A 14,814-nucleotide genomic window follows, 5' to 3' on the forward strand; every position below is an offset into this window, starting at 1 on the left:
CACAGCTGCTGGTTCTCAGAAACGGCCCAGCCGATCGGTTTGATTTTTTCCTGTGTGATGTTTTTGTCCATCACTGATTAATAATACTAGCCTCTCTTTTGGCGTTTATGCTGACGAACAGATACGATTGATTATGATGATGATGATGATGATGATATATGATGATGATATATGATGATGATATATGATGATGATATATGATGATATATGATTGATGATGGGATATAATCTACGATGGGATATGATCTATGATGGGATATGATCTATGATGGGATATGTGCTATGATGGGATATGTGCTACGATGGGATCTGTGCTATGATGGCATATGTGCTATGATGAGATATGATTGATAATGAGATAGGATTGAAAATGAGTGGATTCATGATTAGTACAATACATAGACGATATCCATCCACAGTAAAATATGCAAACAGAATGATCGAAGCACAGTTGGAGACGGCGCTGAAGGCAGCAAAGCTGCCTTAAAAAACTGATCCTAGTTGCTGTCCGGGGGGGAGTTGGGCTTCATAGTTGAGTGTTGCGTTCCGTTCTTTTTTTTGGAAAAAAGGAGTTAAAAAATGTTGTATAAGGGAAAATCCCAACGGGCCCTTTTATTAATTATTTTTAGTTCAATATAAAAAAAGGAAAAACTCTTTGGCTTTGTTCGGCTAATTTTGTAAAAGGAACAATTTGTTGTGATCTGTCCATTTGACATTCTCCCCGCATTTTGTAAAAGGGAAAATTAAATGAATTTGTTATATTAGCGATTTCCGGTTTATTTTGTAAAAGGAAAAATTTGATTTCTTCGTTCAATTAGAAATTTTTCCAACATTGTGTAAATGGTTCGATTTGCGATTTTTGTGCTCATTTTGTAAAAAGAAAGAAATTTTACTCACATTTTGTAAAAATTTGAAAATTGTCTCTACATTTTGTTAAAGTGAATATTGCTTGGTTTTGGGTTATTAGCGACTTTTCGGTTCATTTAGTAAAAGGAAAAATTCGAAATTCTCCACACATATTGTAGAAGGGAAAATTCTTTAGCTTTGCTAAATTAGTGACTTTTCGGTTCGTTTCGTAAAATGGAAAATTGGAAATTCTACCAACATTTTGTAGAAGGGAAAATACAATGAATTTGTGTAATTACCGGTTTTTGAGCTCATTTTGTAAAAGGGAAAATTCGTTGAGGTGGATCCATTGGAAATTCTCATCACGTTTTGTATAAGGAATTATTCCATGATTTTGGTCAATTAGAAATTCTCTTCATATTTTCTAAAATGGAATATTCTTTGGCTTTACTAAATTAGCGACTTTTCGGTTCAATTCGTAAAAGGGAAAATTGGAAATTCTCCCAACATTTTGTAGAAGGGAAACTTACATCAATTTGTTGAATTAGCGATTTTCCTGTTCAATTCAAAAATCCGAAAAATTGGAAATTCTCACAATATTTTGTAAAATGGAATATCTTTTGGCTTCGATAAATTAGCGATTTTTCGCTTCATTTCGTAAAACCAATAATTCTATGTGATCACTACATTAAAAATCTTGTCAATTTTTTCTATAGAAAAAAAAAATAGAAATTTCAGTGACGAAGTGAGTGGGGGTTCCACCCCCACACCCCTGGGCCTCCGGCTATCAGATTTACATTGACGAAAGTAACGTATTGAGGGAAAATGCAACTTTTCCATTCTCAATTAGCGATTTCCGGCTCATTTTGTAAAAAGAAAATTTAATGGCTTCGTTTAAAATAAAAATTTGAAAATTCTTTCTACATTTTGTTAACAGGAAAATTGCTTGGTTTTTGTTATTAGCGATTTGTCGGTTCATTTAGTAAAAGGTGAATATTATCTGCCGATTTATTTGTTGAATTTGTGAAACGGAAAAATCGATGCGATCGATTCATTGGACATTTTGTTCATTTTTTTGTAAAAGGAAAAATTGGAAATTCTCCCCATATGTTCTAAAGTGGAATATTCTTTGGCTTTGCTAAATTAGCGTTTTTTGGTTCAATTCGTAAAAGGAAAAATTCGAAATTCTTTCCACATATTGTAAAAGGGAAAATTCAACGATTTTGTTGATTTTCCTGTTAAATTCAAAAATCGGAAAAAATTGGAAAATCTCACAATATTTTGTAAAATGGAATATTCTTTGGCTTCGCTAAATTAGCGATTTTTCGCTTCATTTCGTAAAACCAATAATTCAATACATTAGAAAAGTTGACCACTTTTTGTAGCGAAAAAAGTTTAGAAATTTCAATGTGGAAAATGACGTAGTGAGTGGGGGTTCCACCCCCACACCCCCGGGCCTCCGGCTATCAGATTTGCATTGACGAAAGTAACGTATTGAGGGAAAGTTTTTTTTCCCTTTTCAATTAGCGAATTTCCGATTCATTTTCTAATAGGAAAAATTCGATCCATTACTCTATATGTGTTCTTGGATATAAGCGATATTTTTCAGTTCCATAAATGCTGGCCGGATAATGTGAAACGTACTGCCGTTACACAGCTGTTGACAGTGGCAACACAATAAAATAGAAACGCCCATTTCACAGTCCATGAACGCACAAAAATTTCATTAAAAGTAACAACACCGACAATTTTCCATCGTTCCCACAGTCGATATTCGTGCGAAATGCCCTTGATAAACGCTAATCAGCTTAAAACGCGTTAATCCGTCGAAACTGACCAAAAAAATCGATTCCCCGCACTCAAAATATCAAAAAGGCAAAAAATTGCATTTTCAACCGCTGTGCCGGCGGCGGAGTGTCCACCACCAAAAATTTATATGCGTTCGAACGGGCTTGACTCACCCGTCAATATGAGCCATATATCAAAAAAATGCCATCCCAAATGGCCAAACGGCAATCAAAAACATTTTTGCTTCACTGTGCTTTGGAGTAGCTTCGAAGTGACCCATTTGAAGAGTGTTTGTGCGGCGGAAAACATCACGACTACGGCGTGTGAGGTGTCTAATGAAAGCTCAGGACCTGCTCTATCGAATAGAGAAAAAAAATTGATACCACAGTCCACCTGATCCGCACAGCAAGTGCGAAAGTGTTCCCGACCCTAAGTTTCCATCTCACTTCCAAAGTGTTTTCTCCCAAAATTCCAACTGTACCACAACGTGTTTGGTACCGTTGGATAGGTCTTGAACGTGCCGTCATTTTGAGCCCACACATACCGTACACCGAGCGATGCACTGGCTGCAAATGGTCAAAAATCAAAAGTCCATCAAAAGTAAAAAAAAAATTTTTTTCACTTTTCTCAAAAATGTGACATGTTGATTTATTGAGTCATATATGTATCGATCGGGCCGTTCCAGTCGAGGCTAAGGTGAAAATATGAAGAAAAAGTATGGAGCCATTTTTGAGCAAAAAATTTTTCACTAACGTAAAATGACCATTTTCAGTTTTTGAGTAATATCTCCTCGAAGACAAAGCCAAATGGGTCGATGTTTGGTATCTACGTGTCGCTCATGAAAATCTGCGTCGATCCATGGCATCTCCGGGTGCCGACGCACCCATCATACCCCTACCAAAATTCGCAATGTAAGCTGTATTTCATTCATTTTCACTCAAAAATCGTAAAAAATGATTTTTTTCAAATTTTTTTCGCCACTATCATATCGGGCGGTTCCCGCCCGACATTTTAAGACATGGTTAAAAAAATGGAAAAAAATTTCGCGAAAAAAATATCGACCCAAATTTAGTATAAATCTCATCTCGCCCCCCCAACAAACACCCCCAGGTGCACAGTTACCCCGGGGAATGTGCTCTGGCCTTCGGCCATCGCACATTAGAGGATACCTCAAACACCTATTAAGAAAGATAATGAAAAAAAAATTATTGGTGGTCGGCGTTCCCTATTTAATCTCGTTTCAAACCAACTGTGATTCATAAAGCTCTGAGCTTTATAAACTTCCATTTGAAAAGTGGAATATTTCAGTGGAATACTGAAGAAACGTAAAGCTGTTGAAAGCTCTTCAAAAGCAAAGATACAAATGGGATGTTGTTTGCTGCCGTCAATTTCCAGGTAAAATTCCTTCTGTTTCTAGCTTCTTTCCATCAAATTGAACCAGCAAAGTTCTGCTGACACGTGATAAGTGGCTGAGCGTATGCGACAAAACCAGACTTCGGTTAACTTGATTCAAGAATATACTATCTCCGAAAAACAAGAAGCTCATACAGACAATGTAAAATAATCTTTTTCTCCTTTCATATATCTCAATACAAGGACTTGCTTTCCATCAGTCAATCAATCAATCAAAGAACATTTATTTAGCTCGAAGCTATTTTCAAAATACATAATTCTGATCACATATTGAACAATGAACACAAATTTACATCAATGCAATAGTACAGGGAGTTGCGGGAAACGACAAAACTTAACTAAAATAAGGATAGATTCGTGCCTAGCGAAAATAATATCAAATGTACTGGAATGTATTATTTATTTTTACTCAAAACATTCATTTCAAATTTCATGAGAAACGGCTGTCGCAACCGAATATTGGGAAGAACTCAGTACATTTTTTTATTTCTACCACGACAATGAACTGTGATGTTATGCCATGAATATATGAACGAATATTAATTAGAAAGAAAATTAATGTGCACTTTTCAGCATTAAAGGCCGTGATTCAATTAAAAAATTCATTTCATACAAATTTACAAAAAAAAATAATCCTATTCTGTCGTTGAAGGAATAATTACAAAACCATTAAAAATTTCATTTATTACCTACGCAATCATTATTCGATAGTCAAAAAAATCAAAATCGATCAAAGTCGGTCTTTTTAAACTAAACTGTAATGTTTTTGTAAGATTTGTACATACAGGTTCGGAACGCTCTCACAAACACATTTACTTCACATTTGTTTCGCATGTGTTTCGCATTTGTTTCACATTTGACACACATCTGTGATTCAAATGTGAAGTAAATGTACATCACATTTAGTTCAATCGTCACATTTGACCAATTAGCGACGAATTTCAGGAAACGTTTGTCACATCGTAATACTTTGGACCCAAATGCACCGATATGTGCAATAAAATTAAACAAGTTGTGTTATTATAAGGCCAAATGTGCGAATCACATATGGGCAAATGTGTCATATAAGGCAAATTTGGCCATTTTGCATGCTCACATTTACCTAAATTGAAAATTATTTTTGTTAAAATTCCATTGCAACCTGATTCTACGTTCCTTAAACTATTTAGATGTGGCTAAAAAAAAAAAAAATCAAAATATTGAGTATACATCCTATACGCGCTTATCAAACATTTTTTGTCTTCACATTTGATTCACAGGAGATGTACATTTGATGTACATTTGATGTACATTTGATGTACATGTGATTCACATTTATTTTACATTAAACGAATATGTTTTGAGTACGTTCAGAGAGAGAGAGAGAGAGAGCGTTTAGTACAAATTGGTATAAACATGTGTACTACTGTAACTGACGCAGCAATTTTGAATTGAATTATTTTATTGCATTTTCTTCCATTTTTTTGTGAAATTTGATTTTTTTTTTGATCGTCTACGAATTGTTATTAATAACTACGTTCGAAATGCAACGATATATTTTTACATTTTATTTATAAAACCTAAATTTTTATAAAATGATTTTCTTGTTCTTTTTATATATATTCACATTCGTTGTGACTTTAGTTTATTTTCACTCATATTTTCATGGGTCCTGCGATCAGATTTTTCGAAGAAATCAAAATTTATCGAATAGTGATTTGTCTCAAGGTTTTATTGGTGTTAGTGTATGAAATTTGAGTAAATGTTTTGGATCGGAAAGTAAATAAAATAAAAGTGAATTTTATCGAATTTGTTCCAAGGTACGAATGAACCCCAGCCTTTAGATAATAGTTAACATTTCCCGCAACTCCCAGTCGCTATCAAGTGTTCTTTCAGTTTACGCTTAAACGCCGTCTCACAATTTTCACTTTTTGATTCCTTCGGAAGATCATTAAACGCTTTCAGTCCTTTATCAAACAAGAAATTTTTCGCTGCTTCACTATTTTTTTTCGGTATCCGGAATTCGTTCCTCGCGCTTGTTGGGTATCAATGGAAATCATAGATGAACGAAACCATCTCACTTAGGTATACCGGCAGACTGGAGGTCTTTGAGCATCCTTTCCCTCGATGTGCAATTTCTGATGCCCAAAACTAGTAAGTCCATTAAGTCTAGAAGTATACTGACCACTTTTTGTTTGTATATAGTGATTGCTAAAAAATCTTTTACTTCATTCGTTTTTACGTACATTTCACTACATAATCGCTCCTTTTTCTCATAGCTGTCGATAACAGATGATAAGCCGCTTATAAAAGGTTAACAGTCCTACTCATGTATCTTCCTTTGTTTGTTAATACTACAGTCAATGATTAGCACCTCATCTCGATTATACAATTGACGGAATACCATGTCTATTCTATCTTTAATATAGACGAAGACAAATGTGCGAAAAAGATTTTATATTTATAAATAATGGAGAGTTGACCGTCCAGGTACTTGTGTAATTCCGTGCGCTTTAAGTTCTTTAAGATTTTTCTTTGTACCATGTTGTTCGCCACGAAAAATTGTGGAACAAAATTATTTTTCCGAAAAATGCAAAATTGTTTTTTCCGGACGGAAAAGCCATTCATACGAAAACTCTCAAAGTCGAATATCTCCGAAAATACAATATCTTTTTGAAAAATTTCTTTTGTTCTGGAAAGTATGGCTGCTGGTGGTTCCACAACTTTTCGTGGCGAACAACATGGAACAAAGAAAAATCTTAAAGAACTTAAGGCGCACGGAGCCATTTTTTTCGACACAACGATCTGGACGGAAAAGTTTTATTTTTATTTTTATTTAAATTAAAACTGTTGAACATAAAGTCGAAGCAAATTAAAATGATCGACTCTGAGTGTATCCAGATTTGAAAGCCAGTATAGTCTTACATACCGTCCATTTGAACTGTTTATATTGCATTTGTTAGGTTTATTATATATAAGCAGTTCCAATGCACACGCATAAGCTCGACTTCGAAGTATAAACATGCGCGCGCAAGCTCAATACACAGAAAAAACATTGTGAATGTTATATAAATCGATCGAAAGCTTGTTATTTAGTTCTATACTCGTTTTCAAATCACGATACGCTAAAAATCTTCATAATCGATCATTTTAATTTACTCTGCCTTTTTTTCGTTTTCTGTACGATAATATCGTCTTAAACTATAATATCGTCCTGGGCGATATTATCGTCCAAATAAACGATAATACCGTCCAGGGCGATATTATTGTCCAACTGAACGATATTATCGTCCGAGTTAGGTGGTAGATATAAAGACTATTTGTCACCTGGGTGCAAATAGCCATATAAAGACTTTTTGCACCCAATTCCAACAAAATCTACGGAAATCATCTTCATCTTAACTTCAGAAACGTGAGTTGATTGTTTTTAAAAAGTAACGGAAAGTAATACTTTATAGCCACTTTATTAGAGATGGCCCAATGGTACTGATACCGCAAAAAAATGTGTATTGGAATCTATTCAGCAACATGCGGAGGCCCCCGTGCAAATAGTCACTTCGGAGTTATTTTCCTTTAAAAAATTCTTCGGAAAAATATTTTAATTTATCATTTTAGACGATATTATTCCCTTGACTGAAAGTCAGGGTCTTATGAAAGAAAATACCCTTAAATGTCCGTAACGCTAAGTTCACTTTGATATTTTGAAAATGTTCTACATTGGCAAAAAACGTTAAATACAGAAAACGTCCGTACACTTGTGGACTCGATAACTCGAGTAATTCTTTACCGATTTGCAAAATTTTGGTTTTAATCGACGGAGAATGAAAATCATGAGGTTAAGTTCGTAGATGGACAATATTGGGGTAATGAGATGGGAGTAATTCTCAAGAGAATTTTATTCCTTGTTACCGCGATAACTTCACTAATTCTTATCAGATTTTCAAATTGTTTGTGTTATTCGACGAAGATTGAAATTCTTGAGGTTGAGTTTGCAGATGGATAATGTTAGAACAACGAGATGGGAGGAATTCTACACAGACGCTTTTTCTTGTGGACTCGATAGCTCGAGTAATTCTTTACCGATTTTCAAAATTTTGGTTTTAATCGACGGAGAATGAAAATCATGAGGTTAAGTTCGTAGATGGGAAATATTGAAGTAATGAGATGGGAGTAATTCTCAAGAGAATTTTTTACTTGTTACCGCGATAACTTCCATAATTCTTATCCGATTTTCAAAGATTTTGTCTTAATCGACGAAGATTGAAAATCTTGAGGCTGAGTTTGCAGATGGATAATGTTCGAACAAAGAGATGGGAGAAATTCTACACAGACGCTTTCTCTTGTTACCGCGCGATTACTTGAGTAATTTTTACCCGATTTTCAATTTTTCTGTTTTAATTGACAGAGAATGATATTGGAGTAGTGAGTTTGGAGTAATTGCACGACATTTTTGCAACGGATTTCCAGAAAAATTTCTGTTTTGACGAGTTGTGAAATTCTGGATTTCTGGTCTAACAATTAAGAAGTACTTCCCAAAAGAGTTTTTGCTTGCTTGCTTGAGAAACCGATAGCTCGAGTAATTCTCAGAGGCTTCAAAAATCAATTTCGACCAGTAGCGTAATTCATGTGGTTAAACTCGAACATTGGAATTTAATTGGACTAGTAATCTGGGATATACGACAATTTTTGCGTGAAATCCGTATTCTTAAAAAGATTTTTTTAGAGGTAGGCAAGAAATACGCCACCTTTTCAGCGCCTTTAGTAGACTATATAGGAGACTCATATCAGGAGTTAAACGTACTTCGCTAGACCTTCCACTCATTGCGCTTTTTAGGAGACAATACTCAATCGTTGTAAGTATTGTTTGTTTGTATTCTTCTCAGTATATGTATAACATACTCAAAAATGCCTCTCCTCATCACATCGTGTTATAATTTCCTATTTTCCATGCTTAGGCTTATGAATATTTGAACGAGTGTGAACTTTGCGGCCAGAGCGAAGCGAGGGCCGTAATTCACACGAGTTTAATTTATTCAAGAGGTAGGCAAGAAATATGCCATTTTAAAAGCGTTGTGATAATGTAGCAAAGAGACTAAGAGGCTTTTTCATCTGACTATAATTTTGTGTTTTTCAAAACAACAGCTTTTTTAAAAATAGTAAGACAACTGGGACTGGAATTATTGAAAGTATTGATAGTCAGTCAAGGGAAATGACCCACCCAAGTGGTGGGGCCTAGTCGTCCTGGATGAAAAATTTATGAATGATCGTGGGAGACATTGTACATTGTTTGTGTGTGACAGATGTGTTTCGCTTTGCTCGTATGATTTTGTTGGATTTATTGATATTTTCGATCGTTTTTTGAGCTTTTTGCTTGACTTCAGTATAATTGTGCTATAAAGTTTGCATTAAAAGTGTCGTTTTTGTGAATAATCACAACAAAATACGTTTTTTGGACTTTTTCAAAGCACCTAGCAGGGTAATAGAGATTTTTTGGTGTCAAATAGAGTAGTTTTTAGTACGAGTTGCCATTTACATTATATTAGACAGGAGTCGCCGTGAGATGCCGCATTGGAGGCAAATTTGAAAACGAAAAAGTGGTTACTGCGAAGGGTTTTCATTTAACTTTTATTAAAGAATTTACATTCAGTTACGAAATTTAGTTATTTGTATGCAGACTGCTAACGTGATGTTAGATTATTTGTTAAAATAATGTACATTTCAGTGATCATATTTTCATTGAAAAAACGTTCTTGGCTCTTACCGCATTTTTAAGAGTGTAAAAATCTTATAAAATAAAAATGACATTTGACACTGCCAAAATTACCTACTTTATTTTTTTCTGTTACCCTGCTTGCTTGGTGCTTTGACTTTTTGGAATCGACAATCAAAGAATAGAATACAAAAAGGTCATCCCCATTGTTCCGATTTTGTTCCAATTTGTTCCAATTTTGTAGCAAAATTGTAGCGAAACAACATTCGCGTATCACCACACCCTATGATTGGTGAAAGACCGTTGGTTTCGTGCATGTTTAACCTCGTTTAACCTGTCTTATACAGATTTATAAAAATTTCTACTATTTTTCTTCGGTATCCGGAAGTCGTTCCTCGCGATTGTTGGGTATCGGTGGAAGTCGCAGTTGAACGAAACCATCTCACTTAGGTATTCCGGCAGAAATCCTTTTTTCATTCGGAAGATGAAAGCCAAAGTTGTGTAAAAAATCCTCTGCTTAACCATTAGCCACTGAAGGTCTTTAAACATCCTTTCCCTCGATGTGAAATTTCTGATGCCCAAAACTATACGCATAGCCCGGTTCTGCAATTTCTGCATCTTATCGAAGTAGGTCTAGTAAGTCCATTAAGTCTAGAAGTATAATGACCACTCTTTGTTTGCATATAGTGTTGGCTACAAAATCTTTTACTTCATTCGTTTTTACGTACATTTCACTACATAATCGCTCCTTTTTCTCATAGCTGTCGATAACAGATGATTAGCCGCTTATAAAAGGAAAACAGTCATTCTCATGTATCTTCCTTTGATTGTTATATCTCCAGTCAATGAATAGCACCTCAATTACCTATTAATAATAGCCCAACCCAACCTCATCTCAATATTTACATGCGATGCTCTAGGAATGTCGTAACAACTAAGCAAATTAACGCCCACGAAATACCCCACTGCAATCGATTATCAAATGAAATCGATATACGTCCTTGGTTTTATGAAAGTGCCTGAGTGAAACGAGTAATTTAATTCCTGAGTTGCTAAATAATTACCGGTGAGAAGCCACATCACAAACGTTCAATTAACAATTTCCATAGAATATTCTAACTCACTTTGTTCGTTGATGGTTGCTACATGTTGTTAATCCTTTATACCAATTATGTTAGTACTTCGCTAGCTTTGATTGTGCATAGCTCGTTGTTGTGTGATTTTATTTCTGAAAAAGGGTGTGTATGAAACAGCGCGATCTGAAACATCGAACAATTTATTCCAGCGAAAGTATAACTAAAGATCATCCGGTCACTCGAACTATGGGAGCTGTTTACCTCTTGCTGGTGAAAACACCTTTTAAAGCATCATTCTAAAGGTTTATGCAAATTTAAGATGTTCAATAAACGACGAATAAGGAAAATGAACGATATGAAGATGAAGAAGGTTGGTTTGAAAACTCCCAAGTCGACAGTCACATTTTGCGACTCGTTTTATAGAAATTAGAAAATGTTTTCCTTAGATAAGACTGAGAGCTGCTGATGTACAACTGACTTCTGCTGCTATAAATGAGGAAAAAGAAAAGTCGATCGGAAAACGTATTGATCAGTCAAAACGGCCAGAGATTGAGCATAAGCAAGGACAAAAAGTGGCTGGCCAAAAGCAGCCGCAAGCCAGTAATGAAAAATTACCCAAAATCAAAACCGACCACCTGACGCTTTGCCAAAACATCTTTGATTACTATGCGTTCTTAGGATTGTTCTTCGGCATCGTATGTCGGTATGATCGCTTTATCCACGCCATTAGTCATATAAATTTATACGTCAGAGAGAGCTTTTTTTGTTCTTTGTTACGATCTGTCAGTTTTACTATATTGCGATTTAGTATGGAAATGAAAACTAAAATTGAGATATCTTTGCTGTTTTAAGTGGTTTTTCATATTTTTTTGGACCAAAATGTTTTAAAGTGTGTTTGGAATCGATTGACATTAACAGATTGCGTGAAAATATTTTTTTCTATTTCTATTTCTATTAAACCACCAGCAAAGATATCTCAATTTTAGTTTTCATTTCCATACTAAATCGCAAAATAGAAAAACTGACAGATCGTAACAAAGGAGAAAAAAGCTCTCTCTGACGTATAAATTTATACGACTAACGGCGTGGATTGTCGGTCAAAGTTCAGAGCTTTTGTTTCGAAATAACGTTTGATTTTAGGTACGATTGGAATAGGTACAGACACTGTTTCTTCTGGTTCACAAATTTTCTGCTGATTGCGGCTAATTTTTGTATCGGATACACTGCCTACATTTACTATCAACATGATATGACCATTAAAATCTTAGAACCGTTTGCAGTGTCTGGCGTTGCTATTACGGTAAAAATGAGACGTTCTTTTGCTTTCTTTGTGGTCTGCTAAAGTGTCTTCAACAAGACATAACAATAAATTGTTGCTTTCACAGTGCACCTTGAAGTGGGGAGTCTTTCTGAAGTACACAAACAACTTGCTCGCAATAATGTTTGCAGTGAAGAAAATTTGCGAAGAAACGACAACCGGCGACAGAGTGGATGTCATCATTGCAAGCTTGAAAAAAACCTACTCATTACTACGTGCCCTTGCTGCAGCACTTACCGTGGTGATGCTGTTCTTCGTGTCCATTCCATTAAAGTTTTTCTTCGTCGATGATATCTATTATCCACTATTGCCAATTGTGGTTCCGTTTTTCCAACAAGACACGTTGAAAGGCTACTTATGCACGACTTTTTTCCAGTCGGTTTTGGGTGTCTACAGCGGTATCTCAACTCTTATGTACGTAAAACTGTGTGCCGCCGGTACACGGTTCTATCAAAAATCCCTGACCTACAGGAAACGTCAGTGAAATTTAGACATAAATTTGCTAGTGTACCAGTTGAAAAACAGCTGAAGCAACATCATGTCTAAATTTCTCTGGTTGTTTTATCGGATAGGGAATTTCAATGAAAATAGATTCGGCACCTCATTTCTTGTCGTCATATGCAATTACGGTCTGCTGGTTAACTTAATCGAGCTGGACTTTAAGGACTTGAACGATATTTGGAGTCCCTACAGTAAAACGCCCATTGCGGTTAGGCATGCCTGCCTAAATAATATCGCTGCTAAGCTGCGGGACATGCAAATGTACGGCCTTAAAGAAGACATCCAGGCAATCGATAATTTTCTATTGCTTCCCCGTAGATACCTACGGGAAGTGAGGCAAATTTATGAGACAAAATTTTTCGTATACTTTCTGGTCAGTCATATTGGTCAGGTTATGAGTCTATACCAAATCACAGAGGTGAGTAACGCAATGCTGGTACACTGTAAACTGTTGTTTCAGAGTATGTTGGACTGAAAAAAATCTCTGATTCTTTGTTAATAGAAAGGCTGGATACCTGGTTACACGTCTCTTTTCACCATCTTTGCTGAAATGATGTTTTACTGCATGGTCGGGTAATGTGCGAAAAAATATCCTAAGATCGAAAACACGCGAGCAGTGCAAGCAGTTTTGCCTTGATCGTCAACTATGCCGCTACATTGTTTTGTATTATGCTACAATGAATACGCAGCATAATTGTCGACTCAACAATGCAAAATTGATCGTTTGTTTTCGGGAGAAATCTCGTTAACTAAAGCGTTTAAACGTTTTCAGATCACAAACAATCGCACTGGTAAGGTCATGGCGCCCTCATAATATACGCTATAGATCCCAGTGTTTTAACGATGTTGCAAAAATTATCTTTTGATCACTCTATTGTTATACATTAATGGTCGCCAAACGCTACGTTGAATATGAATTTCTAGTCGTCGTACATCTTTTTCCGATATTTTCCCTTGTCCGAATCAATCTAGCGATCAGCGACACTTCCATTTACTTAGCTTTCTTACCAGGGTGATAAATTGTGTTACTTCATCCAACAAACCGATTGGTATGCATACGACTTACGGTCTCAGAAAACAATTCGGCTGATCTTACAACAGTGTCAGCTGCCTTGCCGGATATCACTTAAATTTCTAGGAACATTAAATATGGCCACTGGAATGAGGGTACGTTTAGTGACTACCGAAAGAATCGCAAACATAAGCTTTCTACCTCACATAGGTTCTTAAGGGCATCTACTTTTATTACACCGTTATGACAGACGTTATGACGGAAAAATAAAACAAAATACCTGCAAGGAGCAATGAAAACTTATAAGTCAGAGACAGACGCTACAAATTATCATCGTCAAAAAGGACAATCCACAACGGACGTCTTCAAGAAGGCAACGGCTAAGGTGACTCGCCATTTTATAGGTGCCAAGGAAAAGGTAATCCTGTGTACGATGGGAGCAATTTCAGAATATAATGATTGTTTGAAATGGAAGCGGAAGATGAGTTATTTCTAGTAGGAAAACTAAGCCCAATATACCGAGAAGCAGTGTTCATAATGAACCACGGTCATATCAGACCCTCATAGAGCTGCGGTTTCAATTTATTTATTTATTTGTCTACCCTACCTAGTCTATCTATGTCTTCTATTGCTTTTCTATATCATTCGTAGAATTATTCATGTACTTTGTTACTTCTCCAGTTATAAGGCTCGGAACGGGTTCGGGTTGACCTATTTTAGTTCAGGTTGACCTGAACCGGATTCATGACCCGAACCTGAAAAATTATTTCGGGTTCAACCCGAACTTGACTCGAACTTGAATTTTCGATTTCGGGTTTAACCCGAACCTGACCTGAACCCGAAATTTTAAATTTAATCAGTTCGGGTTCGGGTAACCCGAAATTTTTGATTTTTTTAGTGTAATAAACGCTCAAAATTTCGGGTTACCCGAACCCGACCTGATTAAATTTAAAATTTCGGGTTCAGTTCAGGTTCGGGTCGAACTCGAAATTGAAAATTCAGGTTCAGGTCAAATTCGTGTTGAACAAATTCGGGTTCAGGTCAGGTTCGGGTTAAACCCGAAATCGAAAATTCAAGTTCGGGTTGAACCCGAAATAATTTTTCAGGTTCGGGTTAAATCAAGTTCGGGTTCCGGTCTGACCGAACCCGACCCGTTTCGAGCCTTATCCAG

The 14,814-nt window shown here is 35.9% G+C and overlaps 1 protein-coding gene across 2 annotated transcripts; it reads left to right on the top strand.

Annotated features, from left to right (window-relative positions):
- Positions 1-10,938: 10,938 nt before the first annotated feature.
- LOC119075727 lies at positions 10,939-14,112 on the top strand. 2 transcript variants are annotated; one of them, XR_005087442.1, is made up of 9 exons: positions 10,939-11,182; positions 11,259-11,515; positions 11,953-12,112; positions 12,198-12,892; positions 12,950-13,049; positions 13,134-13,204; positions 13,404-13,422; positions 13,643-13,798; positions 13,854-14,112. XR_005087442.1 is itself a non-coding variant. In XM_037182269.1 (4 exons), exons 1-4 carry the CDS (start codon positions 11,132-11,134, stop codon positions 12,612-12,614), a joined length of 885 nt encoding a protein of 294 aa, XP_037038164.1. In that variant the 5' UTR covers positions 10,939-11,131; the 3' UTR covers positions 12,615-12,942. The 2 variants fall into 2 exon arrangements, 1 of the variants encoding a protein (XP_037038164.1); XM_037182269.1 differs by lacking the exons at positions 12,950-13,049; positions 13,134-13,204; positions 13,404-13,422; positions 13,643-13,798; positions 13,854-14,112 and having other exon boundaries at positions 12,198-12,942.
- The last annotated feature ends 702 nt before the right edge of the window (positions 14,113-14,814 follow it).

The sequence above is a fragment of the Bradysia coprophila genome, unplaced genomic scaffold (assembly GCF_014529535.1).
Source record: "Bradysia coprophila strain Holo2 unplaced genomic scaffold, BU_Bcop_v1 contig_232, whole genome shotgun sequence".
Classification (NCBI taxonomy): domain Eukaryota; kingdom Metazoa; phylum Arthropoda; class Insecta; order Diptera; family Sciaridae; genus Bradysia; species Bradysia coprophila.